General features: G+C 49.3%; 2 protein-coding genes across 2 annotated transcripts; both read left to right on the top strand.

Annotated features, from left to right (window-relative positions):
- Window positions 1-11: 11 nt before the first annotated feature.
- lztr1 (leucine zipper like post translational regulator 1) lies at window positions 12-7410 on the top strand. Its single transcript, XM_084690162.1, is given in 20 exon segments — window positions 12-628; window positions 735-797; window positions 896-952; window positions 1054-1133; window positions 1218-1326; window positions 1418-1501; window positions 1595-1652; window positions 1977-2116; window positions 2308-2509; window positions 3247-3357; window positions 3521-3613; window positions 3726-3821; window positions 3946-3988; window positions 3991-4134; window positions 4215-4384; window positions 4500-4783; window positions 5136-5285; window positions 5583-5688; window positions 6012-6092; window positions 6649-7410. Coding segments are annotated over 20 exon segments (2337 nt in total). The 5' UTR covers window positions 12-479; the 3' UTR covers window positions 6766-7410.
- Window positions 7411-7549: 139 nt separating this feature from the next.
- Window positions 7550-9730, top strand: cldn26 (claudin 26). Its single transcript, XM_084690166.1, has one exon. The coding sequence runs from the start codon at window positions 8776-8778 to the stop codon at window positions 9430-9432; it is 657 nt and encodes a 218-aa protein (XP_084546292.1). The 5' UTR covers window positions 7550-8775; the 3' UTR covers window positions 9433-9730.
- Window positions 9731-15992: the final 6262 nt, after the last annotated feature.

Genomic DNA, 15992 nt, shown 5'->3' with positions numbered 1-15992 from the left:
GTTCTTGTTAACGCCTCGTGAATTGGAAGGTGTTGTTGATAAACTACAATTTCCAGCAATCATTTAGAGGTGTGGGTGTACGACCGTTCTTGTTATGCTTTATAAAACACACTTACGACTAAAACAAAGATAGCTAGCTAGTTTTAAACAAAATGAACTGTAATAGGTTTATCATACGATAAAGCAGACATAGATAGGGTGACGTTAGCTGGCCTAGCTAGCTCCCTTTCGCTGTCACTCGTTTTGTTGACAGCGTTGTAGCTAGTTTCTAGCTAACAGCTAGGCTAATATTTTTCTATTGTAATCTCTTGGTTGTGTTTTGCTACAGTTTTTTCGAGGACTATGTAATGCCAAATGCCTTGCAGTTCGCAGCAAATTCTCCAAAACCGTCACAAACGGCTTCTGTTCTTTATTCGCTAGACTTGTTTTGCTCATTTTAGTGTGACTGATTGAACGTGTGATGGTTTGCCGCGACAACCATGTCTTGTAAATCCAAAGTTGCCCCAAGTGTTGATTTCGACCACAGCTGTTCGGACAGCGTGGAATACCTGACACTTAATTTTGGCCCTTTTGAGACCGTTCATCGTTGGAGAAGGCTCCCGCCGTGTGACGAGTTTGTTGGGGCAAGGTAATCTGGCTAATCTCACATGACATTCCTTTCGCTAGCTAGAGCAAAATGAATGTTTTTGGTCATGCCACAATGTATTAATCCATGAACTCTTCACGTCACACAGGCGCAGTAAACACACCGTGGTGGCATACAGGGATGCCATTTATGTGTTTGGGGGAGACAATGGGTAAGACAACAATATTGTTGTGATAGCGTGTAGTTCGCAACATGTCTACCGAAACCCGGTGTGTTGTTTTACTTGTACGTTCTTAACCCGGCACATAGGAAAAACATGCTGAACGATCTGTTACGTTTTGACGTCAAAGACTGCTCATGGTGTCGGTAAGAATGGAATGCACCCTCGTTTTAATACTCGTTTCAATACTCGTTTTACAATATTAGCGAACAATCTTGACATGTGTTGCGCTTGATGTGTATCGTAGAGCCTTCACCACGGGCACCCCGCCGGCACCCAGGTACCATCACTCCGCTGTGGTGTATGGCAGCAGCATGTTTGTATTCGGTGAGTTTGCGCAGTCATTCGGATGTCACAGCCTGCGTAGCAATTAACATTTGTTGTTGGTGGTAATGTTTTGTCTGTTTTCAGGGGGCTATACGGGTGATATCTACTCCAACTCCAACTTGAAAAACAAAAATGACCTCTTTGAATACAAGTTCGCAACAGGACAGTGGACCGAGTGGAAAGTTGAGGGCAGGTAAGAAATTAACAACATCTTGCCATGTTTTCCTAATCCTCCATGCCTGTACATTATAACAAGCAGTGACGGGACCTTACCTGTGTTTCAGTCTTCCTGTGGCCAGATCAGCCCACGGAGCCACAGTCTACAGTGATAAACTCTGGATATTCGCTGGCTATGATGGGAACGCCAGGTAGTACGAAATCAATCGTTTCCCACATTCCACGAGAGTGCAGTAGTTGTCGTCTCTGACGTGGCGAGTGTTTCGTCTGTTCCCCATCTGCAGGTTAAATGACATGTGGACCATCAGTCTCCAGGACCGAGAGCATGCTTGTTGGGAGGAGGTGAGAGTCTGGAACATTCTCCTGGAGAAGGAGAACACCCTCGGAACACACACCTCCTTCATGTTTACAAAAACAACCCACGAAACATCAGTTTGTGCGATAGATAGACTAATGCGTTCTGCAGAGAAGGGAGACTGTTGTTGGTTACAGTTTGGAATGGAAGGGTCAAAAACAGAACAACGGCAGATACCGCTATACATTTTATGTATTTTTTATTTTTTGATTAAGTAGTTAAGGTGGCAGGCATGTGTTGCTTAGGCGGCCGCCTTAACTGAAAAGTGCCGCGGGAAACACTGATGTTGGATGTGCCGCGGTGTGTTTCAGATCGTTCAGAGTGGAGAGATTCCGCCGTCCTGCTGCAACTTCCCCGTGGCCGTGTGCAGGAACAAGATGTTTGTGTTTTCTGGCCAGAGCGGAGCTAAGATCACCAACAACCTCTTCCAGTTCGAGTTCAAGGGCCACATGTGAGTCCTTAAGTCCAGCTCCAAACCAGACTGAAACCTTTTTCCAGTCAGGAATACACAGACTCAAAACATGCTATTCGGGGGGGGGGAGGGCGATGACACACGTCTAAAGTGAAACGTGAGCTTGTTTATCAAGGTTTAAGAAGGTTTAACTGTGTGGTCTGACCCAGCCTGTGCCTCTTCCCCCTCAGGTGGACCCGCATCCCCACCGAGCACCTGCTGCGGGGCTCCCCTCCCCCGCCCCAGAGGCGCTACGGACACACCATGGTGGCCTTCGACCGCCACCTCTACGTGTTCGGCGGGGCGGCTGACAACACGCTGCCCAACGAGCTCCACAGCTACGACGTGGACTCCCAGAGCTGGGAGGTGGTCCAGCCCAGCCTGGACAGCGAGGTGCGCCCCCTACGCAGCCGCTCTGCCAGCTGTGTACCATGCCGCTCTGCCGGCTGTGTGCCATGCCGCTCTGCCGGCTGTGTGCCATGCCGCTCTGCCGGCTGTGTGCCATGCCGCTCTGCAGGCTGTGTGCCATGCCGCTCTGCCGGCTGTGTGCCATGCCGCTCTGCCGGCTGTGTGCCATGACTCGCAGAGTGTTGTCACTAACCTGTCTCCTGTTTGATGTAGCTTTCGATGCTTTTTGTTGTTGTTGAAGTACCACTGTTCTCTCAACCCCTCCCAGGATCCCCTCGGAAACGAGATGACTTCATCTCAAGGGTCAATTGTGGTAAAATACCTTCATTAAAATCCCAAACGTGTGTACTTCTGACATGTCTTCATTTCTGGCTCCGACGAACAGCGCACACTCATTTGAGCATGTGGTCGTTTACGGGGTGAAAACAAGTCTAGCTAGCGTGTTTACAGACCCATAGCTGTGGTGTGTGACTAACTGACTGCTGTCAACGAGCCCAGCCTCAAGTTCACAGAACACCAGTCACTAACCACTGGTTTAAAAACTGGGACAAATAGCTGGGACGGGGACCTCATTCACACCTGTTCTCCCACAAACGCCGATCTCATCTGCTTTGCTCTTTTCTCTTTTCCTCCAGTCACTTTTCAAGGATCACCCTCCAGGCCGTCCCGCAGGGGGTCTGTGTCGCGCCAGGCCTCCTAACCCTCTCTCTGCCTCTCCTCAGATGCCCAGCGGGCGTTTGTTCCACGCCGCCGCCGTCATCCACGACGCCATGTACGTCTTCGGAGGCACGGTGGACAATAACGTGCGGAGCGGCGAGATGTACCGCTTCCAGGTGGGCCTTTTAACCCATCTGAACTCTGAAGAAACCCTCGAAATCTGATATCGGCTTGACGTTTCCTGCATATCAGCCTATCCATCTAATTGTCTATCTGTCAGTCTAAAATGTGTGTTTATCTAATGTACCTATCCTTATTTATTTATTCATGTGGTTGCAGTTTTCATGCTACCCCAGGTGCACCCTTCACGAGGACTATGGCAAACTTTGGGAGAACAGGCAGTTCTGTGACGTGGAGTTCATCCTGGGGGAGGTGGGTACTCATGTCTGTCACGGCGTGTGATTGGAGGGGAGGATGTAGGCTGGGGGGGGGGGGGCGGGTGTGGTCGAGAGCTTCTTCATCTCCTTCTCTGTCCCTGGTGCAGAGGGAGGAGAGAGTTCTGGGTCACATCGCCATAGTGACGGCGAGATGCCAGTGGCTGCGTAAGAAGATCCTGCAGGCCCGGGACAGACAGAAACAGGTCAGTCTGGACACGCCTCCACTGCAACACAAACAAACAAACAAAAACAACAACAACATCATTTCCCCTCCGTAAGTGCATGGTGTCCACTCCCCCCTGCGTGCGCGTGCGTGTGCGTTCACAGAGGAACAAGCCGGAGAGCTGTGAGGAGAGCGAGGAGGGGCCCCCCCAGGGCCCAGGGACCTCCCATGTGTGAGCCGGCCCTCGGGGGCCCAGCCTCTCCTGGAGGTGTCCATCAGGGAGGCCGAGGCCAAGCCTTTCGAGGTCCTCATGCAGTTCCTCTACACGGATAAGATCCTGTACCCTCGCCGAGGTGAGCGCTCACACACACGCGCGCACACTTTGCCGATCGTTATCTGCAGTTGCTCTGGAAGGTGGCGTGTCGCCCTCCAGGTCACGTCCAGGACGTGTTGCTGATCATGGACGTCTACAAGCTGGCTCTGAGCTTCAAGCTGTGTCGTCTGGAGCAGCTGTGCGTGCAGTACATCGAGGCGTCCGTCGACCTGCTCAACGTCCTGAGCGTGTGCGAGAACGCCAACAAGCTGCAGCTGGACCAGCTGAAGGTCAGCACATTCCAGGAGAAACCCACAGCCGTAAAGATGGAGGGAACTCCCCGGAAGATGACCCCCCCCCCCCCCCCCACGGGGTCTTCACCCTCTCCTCCGTCTTCCCCCTCAGGAGCACTGCCTGAACTTCGTGGTGAAGGAGACTCACTTCAACCAGGTGATCATGACCAAGGAGTTTGAGCGTCTCTCCACGGCGCTGATCGTGGAGATTGTGCGGCGGAAGCAGCAGCCTCCTCCTCGAGTGTACTCGGACCAGCCGGTGGACATCGGGACCTCCCTGGTCCAGGACATGAAGGCCTACCTGGAGGGGGGCGGCCTGGACTTCTGCGACATCATCCTGCTGTTGGACGGACACCCGCGCCCCGCCCACAAAGCCATACTGGCCGCCCGCTCCAGGTACGCAGTCATACTGCCGAGTGCGCACTCGCACACTACTGCATGCGTACTCTACTGCATGCGTACTGGTGTGCGACCGCGTGCGTACCGAACAACAAGAATGCGACGAGTCAAATTCTTCCTGAACGCAGGAAAAAAAAAAAAAAACGATAAGAGCCTAACAAACTCACTTCAATACATTTGATTTCCTCGCCATTTGAAATCAATCGAAACGTTTTACATCGTCGCACGCTTAGAATTATTTTGCCACGTTTATCTTTAACATCAGTCATCACTAGTCTCCCTACCGTTTACCTGCAATGACTGTGGGCGCTTGCTCCTTCTCCGACTTCTTTATTATGATTGATTCCAGTTACTTCGAGGCCATGTTCCGCTCCTTCATGCCAGAGGACGGCCAGGTGAACATCTCCATCGGGGAGATGGTTCCCAGCAAGCAGGCCTTTGAGTCCATGCTGCGCTACATCTACTACGGAGACGTCAACATGCCTCCAGAAGACTCCCTGTATCCTTCACCTTCCACCACCCTCCACAACCACCCTCCACACGTCAACCACCCTCCGCTCACGTCCGTGTCGTGGGGACGGGGGAAACAGCTCAGTGGTTAGAGCAGTTAACTGCAGGTCACGAGGCCTTAGGTTCAAATCCCCCTCTGTAGGTTTTCTCTGGATAAAAGCATCTACTAATTGGTGCATGAATGGTTGTAGCATTATTAGTTTGGGTCCTATTCTGATGGTGTGTTCTGTTAAAGTGCGCCCTGACTGAACCTGCTGCTGTGTGGTTCCTTCACCCATGTTGTCAGCTACCTGTTTGCAGCTCCGTATTACTATGGGTTCTCCAACAACAGACTCCAGGCCTACTGCAAGCAGAACCTGGAGATGAACGTCACGGTGGAGAACGTCCTGCAGGTATCTGGTTTGGGTTCCGACATGCATTTGGGGTCTTTTTTTGCACGCACGTCCCGTCGTCGCCACGACGACGTGTCAGGTTGTGGGTGCGACCCGATCGCGACCTCTCTGCGATTGGCCCGACGTGGTCCCGATCTGGGGTGACGTCTCGGAGCCGCCTGGTCCTGATTCTGCGCCGTGGTGGTAAAAACCTGTCTTCCTCGTCTTGGTCATGGGTCGTCCCCCTGGCGTAGCCCCTGGCTCCGCCTCCTACAATGTAGCCCGGGGAAGGACAGCTGCTTCAGACCCCCCTCTCTCTGTGCCCCCCCCCCCCCTCCCCTCAGATCTTGGAGGCTGCAGACAAGACCCAGGCCCTGGACATGAAGAAGCACTGCCTGCATATCATCGTCCACCAGTTCATCAAGGTGGGTGGGCTGGTCTCTGGAGCCTTGGCGTGGTGCTGCCCCTCCCCTCTCTGCAACTGAGATATAACCCCGCCCCCTTCCCTCCCCACCACCACACCCCCTCTCTCCCCTCCCCGGGCCCTCGTAGTGGGAACCCGACCCCCCCTTCACCCCTCGGTGGACCACCCCTTCTCTCTCTGCCTCAGGGAGAGACAGTTCACAGGCCGGCCGGCTGAACAAGCACCTCATCCCCCCCGGCCGTGTCGTTTGGTCACAGTGCCGATCGGAGTGTTGTTTGTTTTAAAGAACCAACGAAAACACGACGGAGCACTTTGTTTACATAGCATAGCAACGCTAGCGTTAACGCCGCCTCGCAAAGTTCACTTTAACGTTAAGATTATAATTTTTTGGGGGGTCTTTAATTTTTTTTATTTTGTATTCCTTCTCCCCCTCCTCCCCCCCCCTGTTTGGCTTCGTATGAGCATGTTGCTGCCACCGCTGCCCCCGTTCCAGGGCTGTGCTCGAGTGTGTTTGTTTACGTTTGGATTTGGTTTGCTCTCCTCCCCCTCCTCCCAAGGTGTCCAAGCTTCCCAACCTGAGATCCTTGAGCCAGCTGCTGCTGCTAGACATCATCGAGTCTCTGGCCACGCACATATCAGACAAACAGTGTGCCGAGATGGGCTCCGACATATAGGACTGTAGAGGGGCGAGCCAGTGTCCTCCCGTTTCTGTTCGCCCATTCATGCTTCACCACTTCTATCCCTTCCTGCTCAGAATCTGTCTGTCTGGATGTTCCTTTGGACCTTGCATGTAAAAAAAAAAAAAAAAAAAGGCAGCGACCTTGCGTTTTATCCATGCTGGCGGACGATTTTATTAGGTTGTTTTAATCGATCAGAAAAGTTCTGATCTCAGAGAACTGAGAGGAGCGATTGAGTTTCAGCGTGTGGAGGCCCAGACAAGCTCTCAAGAAGGCTGTCAGAAGATTTCACTGGCATGAAAGTTCCCTCTTGTCTCTGTTCACTCACACAAGACACCACCAGGAGTCCTGTGCATTTGTTTCCTCATATATACTTCTCCTTATACATTATTTTACATTCATGTGATATATAGGGTCAAACCCAGCCTATGACTATGTCCTGTATAGTAACGTTACACTTGTACAGTACCTTTCCATGTAGGTTCTTATCGGTTATAGGCATACTGTGATTATTTCACCTACTTGTATTATTGTATTATAATAACTATATATATATATATATTTACTTATGTCAACATGTTATTCATGAATATACACTTGATGTATTCAATGCCTTAAATATATGACCTAAGTCAAATTGAATTTGTGTCTGAAAAGATTGATATCTACTGATGGACACTGCTTGAAACGGTGAGACAAAGTCTAGCACAATGGTGCCTATTCTCTGAGTCACGGCGGTGCCTGCCTACGCGGCCACACCGGCCAGCTGACTCTGTCGTCGGCCATTACTGCAGCATGCCTTTCTGATAGCGATAGTCCTGTTGGTTAGGTGTCAGAGCTAACGTCTTCAAATCTGGCAAACCTGCCGCTATTACTAAGGAACTGTTTATCTGATAAACAGTGTGTGGACAAGATGAGTACCTATCTTGGTGCATCTGAAGTCAGTCAAGGGGTCAAGAAAACCAGTGAGGCCGAAGTCAAAGCTTATTCGGGACAGCTTCATCCTTGACCTTTGTCCTATTAGCAATGACCTTCAGCAATTTGGACTTCCAGGGTCTGATGTGTGGGTGATAAGCTTGCACAATGCTTCCTATGTGACACGAACATTCCAGTCATATAGGCAAGGGGTATTAATGCATATACACCCAGCTGTAGGTTTGTTAGAGTGATCGGATTGCTAATTCCAATCTTCTTTGCAACTTCTGTCCTGTAACTTCTGTACCTCCTAAATCACTTTCTTTACCTATGAAAAGCATGTTTTGCATTCATGTGTTCAAGTTAAGGAGGACAAGACTGACAACCAAGATCAAGTTTCTTCTTCAATGCCAGTTACAAATCAGATATCTTAAAAACTCATGGAGGACCCTCGACTAAGTGTTGGGTCTTTTGTAAGCAGGATTGCTGTGAGCACAAGGTACCATTCATGGTCCCGACACTTGAGACACTTGGCAGGTCATCCGATTTTCTCAAAGGAGAAAAAGGACACCTTGACTGCGGTAATGACCCAAACTCATAAAGCCACATCAGTGACATCAGCAAATAATTGGAAATGATCATTACTGCAAGAGGCAGTAGTGGACAGACTTAAAAGACTTTGACCACCTGTCTGACCACCCCTGGGCGAGTTCTTGGCCTTGTTTGTTGCTTCGTGCCCAAGTGGCTCCTGTTTCATTCATTGGACACTGCTCGCGTCCACCCTCAGGCCCAGATTCCCACTGGACATATCTGGTTTCATTTAAAAACAGTGCCCATTGTTCTCTGCAACGATATTTATCACGACGCCAAAACAGTATGTCTGTTGTAATGGCACAGAGCTGGGCTTATCTTCCTTTGCGTTTTATTAAGACGCTGGGCAGGGTGGGCTGGCGGGCGGGGAGAGATACCTGAGGAGGAGGAGGAGGAGGGCAGGGGCGGTCCTCTCTCACTCTCCACCTGCACTCTGACTGGGACGCTGCACCGGGGAGAGAAACCGAGAGCGTGTGAGACACAGGGAGAGAGGGACCAAAGATGGTTTTCCTGACCACCAAAATCATGCAGAGGACGGCTCTGTTTGTGTCCTTCGGAGGTCTGGTCACCACCCTCATCACCACCTTCATCCCCCTGTGGAAGACCATGAACTCGGACCTGAACGAGGTGGAGAACTGGTACTCGGGGCTGTGGCACACCTGTATCTTCACCGAGGAGGTGGGGGTGCAGTGCAAGGCCTACGATTCCATCATGGCTCTGCCCGTGGACCTGCTAGCCTCCAGGGTCCTCATGCTGGTGTCCATAAGCACCGGGGCGCTGGCCGTGGTGGTGGCCTTCCCGGGGCTGGAGGGCGTGGAGCTGGGCCCGCGGAGGCAGGGGCTGAAGAGGGGGCTGCTCATCCTCAGCGGGCTCCTCTCCTGGGTGTCGGGCCTCACCACCCTGGCCCCCGTCTCCATCGTGGCTTACGTGACCGTGGTGGAGTTCTGGAACGAGGGCCTGCCAGATGTGGTGCCGCGCTGGGAGTTCGGGGAGGCCATGTTCTCCGGCTGGTTCGCTGGGCTCGCGCTGGTGATCGGAGGGACGTTGTTCTTTGTGGCGGTGTGTATGGGCGACCACGACCGGCAACCCCCCAGCCTGCCCAGCTCCCCCCAACGGAAGCCCAGGACACAGCACCACCTCAGGACTGAGCTCTTGTAGATTGTGGTTTGCAGCTTTGAAGACCTAAGAGAAAAATGGGGAACACAGATATATGGCTTGTGGTGTGATTTCGGGTTGTGTTAAAGGTCCGATTTATAACAGTGTTTGATACTCAGTCTCCTTGAAATGTTCCGAAGCCACAATGGTGTATTTTGATGTTGATTATGGATAAAGTATTTTTGACTGGAAACTGCAATGAAGCCCCTTTTCAGTAAATTGTTTTTAGTACATTTAGTAATTAAGTCATTGTTTTAACCCTTTGGTCAATATGTATTTCATTAACATTCTCCTGAATTACTTTTCTTTGTCGGTTGTCCTGCTTCTGAGCGCACTGTTGACCTAATGGATGCACAAACATGAATGAACCAAGTACAATAAGAATAAAAGAGAGCGCTTTCGCTCACAGCTGATCAATCGAAAAGTTAAGGAGCTACGTAATGCTATCGCCAGTGAAGAGGCAGACAGTCTTGCGGGCCAGTTTGAATCAGCATTGTCATAGCTAAGAGTAATTGCGCAGAGGAGATACATTCCGCCCACGTCGATATTGCCAGTCTCTGTGTCCTGCCGTTCAGAGTTTAATAAGAGAAGCATTCCAGTCCTGCTGCTAGTTTGTGTTGGGTTTCCTACAGGGGAGGAACTTGGCTTTACAAGCTTGCTAATGCACATGGACTGGACAGTCTGTTGACTGTAATTGACTGTAGTTTGAATCCGATAAAACCATAAGAAATCGATGACAAATCATAATTAGTTCTGGTCAAAATGATTAAAATGCTTTCGAGGTATCTTTATTCAGTTAAAACACAGATGATATCGAATATCTGTACATTTTAAACACGTACATTTGAAATGATGAATCTGTCCCCATGTGTGCACAGGGATTGCCAGCTCACTGGGGGAAGGTCTCAAATCCACACTTCTCACAGTACTGTTCAGAGAGCCTATGATATCTCGGCCCATAAATGATTCACTCATCTGACGTACTCCTCTGAGCTGTTTTGTTCTTAGTCAGCACCTCCGAGCCAGGCTCGCTGGGCGGGGCGGAGCACTCGTGTAATTAAATTCAACTGACTGATGTACTCGTGATGTCACAGACCCCCGCCCCTCCCCCACCCTGTTCCCTGATGACAGCTGGTCATCTTTGCTGAGTGTACAGCGTCAAACGCACACGACAGACCTGCATACACGTGCAGACGCACACACACACACACACACACACACATGCTTTTCTCTAGCTGACCAGCAGAGGGACCATTGAGTAGAAAACTAAGGCAGGAGAATCACATTGTGTTGATTGATATTAATTATATTATGTAGCACTGTTATAACTGCAGAAGGAGGAAAACACAAGCAGCAGCACCATCTTGTTTATGTAATGAGGCAGGGACAACTGAGCAAGCTGCAGTGAACGTGCAGTGAAAATGAAGTGTGTGTCAACATCTAAACCCAGCCTGAAAACGACCATAAAGTGGTTACATCAGTGCATAGGCAAGCAAATTGGTGGTCAGTCAGGTAAGTATTTACAAGAACCAGATAGATCAGTGCATAGATCAGTTAGCAGATACAGACAAGCAGGCAGGCAGACACACAGGCAGGCAGATAGGGATACAGACAGATACACACAAACAGGCAGCGAGACAAGCAGGCAGGGAGACAGACACACAGGCAGACACACAGGCAGGCAGACAGATAGGGAGAAAGACACAGACAGGCAGGCAGACAGGCAGATAGGGATACAGACAGATACACACAAACAGGCAGCGAGACAAGCAGGCAGGGAGACAGACAGGCAGGACATGGGGGAGCCCAGCGAGTCTTTGATCAGGCTAAACTGGCAATTCAGGACTTTGGCATCTGAAGTCGAGGCTGAAAGAATCAGAGCTGTGCAAGGGAGTGTGTGTGTGTAAGTGCATACGTGTGTGTGTGTGAGAGAGAGAGGGAGAGAAAGAAAGAAGGGAGGGGTGAGAGGAACGTTTTGAGAATTCCTGCTGTGTGAGCATCCCCCCAGCCAGTCCATCAATACTGCAGCTGAGAAACCGGGGCCCTGGTGCTGCATGTGTGTGTCCTGCTCACAGAACAAGAGCCCTGTTCCTCCAGAAGCACCCCCTCTCCGGCAAGGACCCAGCGCCCACCACAGCCCCAGCCGCTGCCGACGCTGCATCGCGGGGGGAGAGGAGGAGGAGGAGGAGGAGAGCTGGAGGAGGAGGGCAGAGAGGCAGGCACAGAGAGGGAATACTCCAGGCAGGAGAGAGAGCCAATCCCCGAGCAGGGACGGGATTCTAAGGGAGTCTGGCGTGCTGGTTGTTATACGGTGCAGCAGGGGAGTTTGGACTGCAACTCGGCACACCTGCTCCACAAAGACTCGGGTAAGCCTCTTTTTTTTTTTTTGTTGTTTACAGCCGCTCACGGCCAAAATGTATGATCGGGTGCTATTGAATGCTGATTGGCTGTCTTTGTGATGCTGTGGGAATCAATACTTTACTTTGACGCGTGGTGCATCTGTGTCGGTGCTGTGGCAATTAGTTCAGAGTGAGTAGTCTCGTCAATGGTATGAGCTTCTGGTCCCAGCTCTGCTGATCTAAGCAGTCCCTCGGTAACAACTACGACGTAGTGGTGCAGTGTGTTGTTATACACACTGCTCTCGTAACAAACACAGCGTTCAAACGTTGAGAAAACAAGAAAACAGACAGGCACGTGGATAGACTACCACAGAACTCAGTGGGATTCACTACAAATCGACTCAGAAAAGAGTGTACTTGTAGTGAATTAGTTTATTTGTAAGTTTTTGTATACATACAGCATGATATACTTACTTTACATTGATAACTGGAATTGCATTGTGTGTGTGTTTATGTGGACACAATGTGTTTACTTGTGTGCGTGTGTGCGTGTGTCACCTGAGAAATGTTTTAATTCGATAGTTGTTTGTGGCACCCGGGCCTAGTTCCCCTGTGGGATTGGACACTCCAAGGTACAATGGAATTCAGGTTTTCCATGACATCATAGAGAGGCCAATGCTGAAGGTAACTTCAGAGGGACCCGACAATACAACTCTGCTATTAAACCTCTCTGCATCTGTAACGGGTATGTAACAGACGTGGTCTTGCAAGCTCTGTCAGAGGTATCTGTCCAATGTTCGCTCCCACGGGGAGTCGAACCTGCCACCTCTCGACTTCCAAGCGCAACCACTACCAACTACGCCAAAGAAAAGCTAGCTATTAGTTGACGGTCGATTCATTGACAGGCGGCCCATTACATACCTGACGAGTGAGTTTCACCCATTCACACCGGTTACACATCCGCTAGTAATGCTGTCACAAACCTCCGTTTACACAAATCTTACAGAAGTTTACTAACTTTAACATAAGTGTTCTTAGTAGGTATTTAGTGTGGACCTGTTGGTGTGGACGTGGTGAACATGGTTATGTGCAGGTACGGCATGTCTGTAGTCACGTGATCTTACTGTTTTATCCTCTCCAACTGCACTAAGAGTTGGCCTTTGAATTCCACAACCAGTTGAACAACATGACCTCTGGATCCTGATCATGGTGAAAACACATTTCATTACATTCCTGAGCTTCGTCCCTTACAGTGGGTGGATGTAGAACAGACGAGGTGGTGTGAATGCATGTTTCATCCTCCAATGGTGTAGCAGTACACATAATTATGACATCAGGATATTTATTGATATCAAAGAAAACGATTTACTGGATGTGGGAAATAAAAACATTTATGCACTAATTGTGTTTGATCTAAGATTAGCTATAATCCAATGTTGATCATTTCATCGTGTAAGACTGGTAGTCTTGAGAAAGGAATACAAAGTCATTTGACAACTTCTTTCCATCCGGTGACAATTCAAACATCTGTTTCAAGCCTGTTCCTAATCCTACACAGAAACAATCTCTTTAACCAACCTGTAATTCTGGATTTTTTACATAACAAGAACGCCCATTTTGGTTAGGTTTGACTTTAAAAGCTTATGCAATTTGAGGGGAAACAGATTGTAATTGTCGTAATTGTCGTTTATATTAATTGTCTTGTACCAGACAGCTATTGCTTAAGTGAAGGCTGATGCAATCCTGGTACGATGTCCTGGTATTTCACAAACCTCAGGATGCTAGTACAGATTGTGTTATCACATTGTCAAACATTAAGAGTGGTGCGAGTTTGTCAGGAGACTTTATCAGCTCTGCATCAAGCAGGGGTCTAATCTTTAACCAGAGAGTGCAGAACAGGTGTTTGAATAAAAGTAACAGCATTCTTGTGACACCTACTCAACCATGTTTCAGGAACAAAAGATGGATTCAGTGACTGATTGATGGACTAATTCAGTGATTGATTGATTTATTGATTGATTGGTTGATTCAGGGATTGATTGGTTGATTGATTCAATAAATACTCGCACATTTCTGTGAGGCATATGGTTAGCCTACAACTGATGACGACCTATCCAGTGAAATAATGATGTCTAAAGTACAATTACTTTTTAAGATAAATCAATGCCTTTCACTTTTGGTACATGCTTGTTATCAGTTGTAACAGGACAAGGCACTGTACATTTAATGTTACACTTATAGTTACGACCACAGGACCAGTTAGAGTAACAGTGACAATAACAGCTAAAGTTACAGTTACATTGCAATAACCGGTAGCTGTTCCGAAGGCTCTTGTTTTAAGGTTGTCCGGTCTTAGGGGGCTGTGGGCTGTTCCTGGGCTCTCTATCAAGGGAAATAAAGTTATCTTGGTGCAGGGAGTGGGTGAGGAGGGAGGGGCTGAGGAGGGAGGGGGTGAGGAGGGAGGGGGTGAGGAGGGAGGAGGTGAGGAGGGAGGGGGTGAGGAGGGAGGGGGTGAGGAGGGAGGAGCTGAGGAGGGAGGGGGTGAGGAGGGAGGGGGTGAGGAGGGAGGAGCTGGGGAGGGAGGGGGTGAGGAGGGAGGGGGTGAGGAGGGAGGGGGTGAGGAGGGTGGGGGTGAGGAGGGAGGGGGTGAGGAGGGAAGGGGTGAGGAGGGAAGGGGTGAGGAGGGAGGGGGTGAGGAGGGAGGAGCTGAGGAGGGAAGGGGTGAGGAGGGAAGGGGTAGCAGAGTATCTTTGAGGGTTTGATGGATGGAGCCTTCGCTGAGTCGGGACGCTGGATCCTCTGTGTGTCCTCTGTAGTTCACGAGTTCTTCTAGCTGCGGTGGACAGCCATCTCTGGGGCAGTACTGTAATACTTCCGTCCTTGAGATGGGAAGATTTGTGTGGTTGTCTGAAAGCGTCTGTGTGTATCCGCGCTCCAAAGTTGCTGCGTATTCAGACTAACCTGGTTCCCCTCGTCACCCACCATACAGATACATACTCGGGCCGAGGGAAAGCACTGAAGGGCCGCTAATACCCTCCTACATTCCAGTAAAAAGTACTGCATTTGTGGAAGGGAGTGAAAGTGACAGCTTGTTTGCAGGAGGGGATTATCAGCCCTGCTTGGGGACAAGCCCAGCAATAAGAAACGGAGATCTGCGTCATGTGTTGTGAGGACCAAATCTGCTTAACCTACTTTAGGTTAGCAGCAAATATCTCAGGCTTGCTGGGACCCAGTGATGGCAGTCTTTTTCCGATTTGAATTTAGTCTTCGTAAAATGTGCAGTTGTGCCAAATGATTGAAATAGAAACGCACAAAATAGTATGTGTTTCTTTTTTTGACTTCTCCAAATGCTTCATAGAAGGACAGCAGAAAGAGGAGAGGGAGACACAAGGGTTTGATTCAACGAGGCATGTTCGGTATGACAACACGCTTTTCTCCAGACTTCAAAGACGGCGGCAAAGTTAAACGTGTGTAGGAGAAGATCCCATGGTTGCCATGGAGATTTGGATACGCGGTTGAGGCAAGGGCTCACGCCCACGTTTGGCTAAAAAGACGCCTTCCCACTTTCTGAATTCCTGTTCTCAGTTTACATTTACAGTACGCTCCTAAATCAGTCAAGTATTTCTTTAAACTGATGTCAGTTTGTCTCTTGATGCTCTAAGTTCCTCCTTAAAAATAATTTGCTATCTCATTTTACAAAAGAAACATATACTGTAAACAAAGGAATCACTTTTTTGTGCAGGAAAACCTTTAGCCTCAGGCTTTTTTTACTTACAACATCTCTCATCGCTCTAAAGAGATCTTTCCACCTCCTCTTTGGTCTCTGGGACTTTGTTAACAACCGATTCATTCAACAGGCAATCTTTTCCCTACTTTAACAACATAAAGTTGTGCTCTGAATATCAAGTAGGTGCTTTCGTTGTTTCATCAAAGGATAGTTTACTAAGGAACCAAACTTAGTCGACTGCTTCACCTGCCATCTAGTGAGAGGTTGTTATAGCATTCATATTCCTATCAACTTGCTGCTTTGCAGAGTTACATTGTGTGGGTGAAATACCAGGAGAGCGGTCAGGGGGCGTGTGGGCAACATGGCAACCTAACAAAGGGGATTCAGAGCCTCAAGGGGCCTCCACTTCATTCCCAAACACGGTGTGACAAGAAAGTTAATCGGTGTCTGAATTCAGTTAATATTTAACCGTTTTTCACTGCAGAAAAAGGACAGTT

This window comes from Hypomesus nipponensis, chromosome 24 (genome assembly GCF_054491055.1).
Source record: "Hypomesus nipponensis isolate SF chromosome 24, ASM5449105v1, whole genome shotgun sequence".
Taxonomy (NCBI): domain Eukaryota; kingdom Metazoa; phylum Chordata; class Actinopteri; order Osmeriformes; family Osmeridae; genus Hypomesus; species Hypomesus nipponensis.
This window is presented reverse-complemented; position numbering and strand designations above follow the sequence as displayed.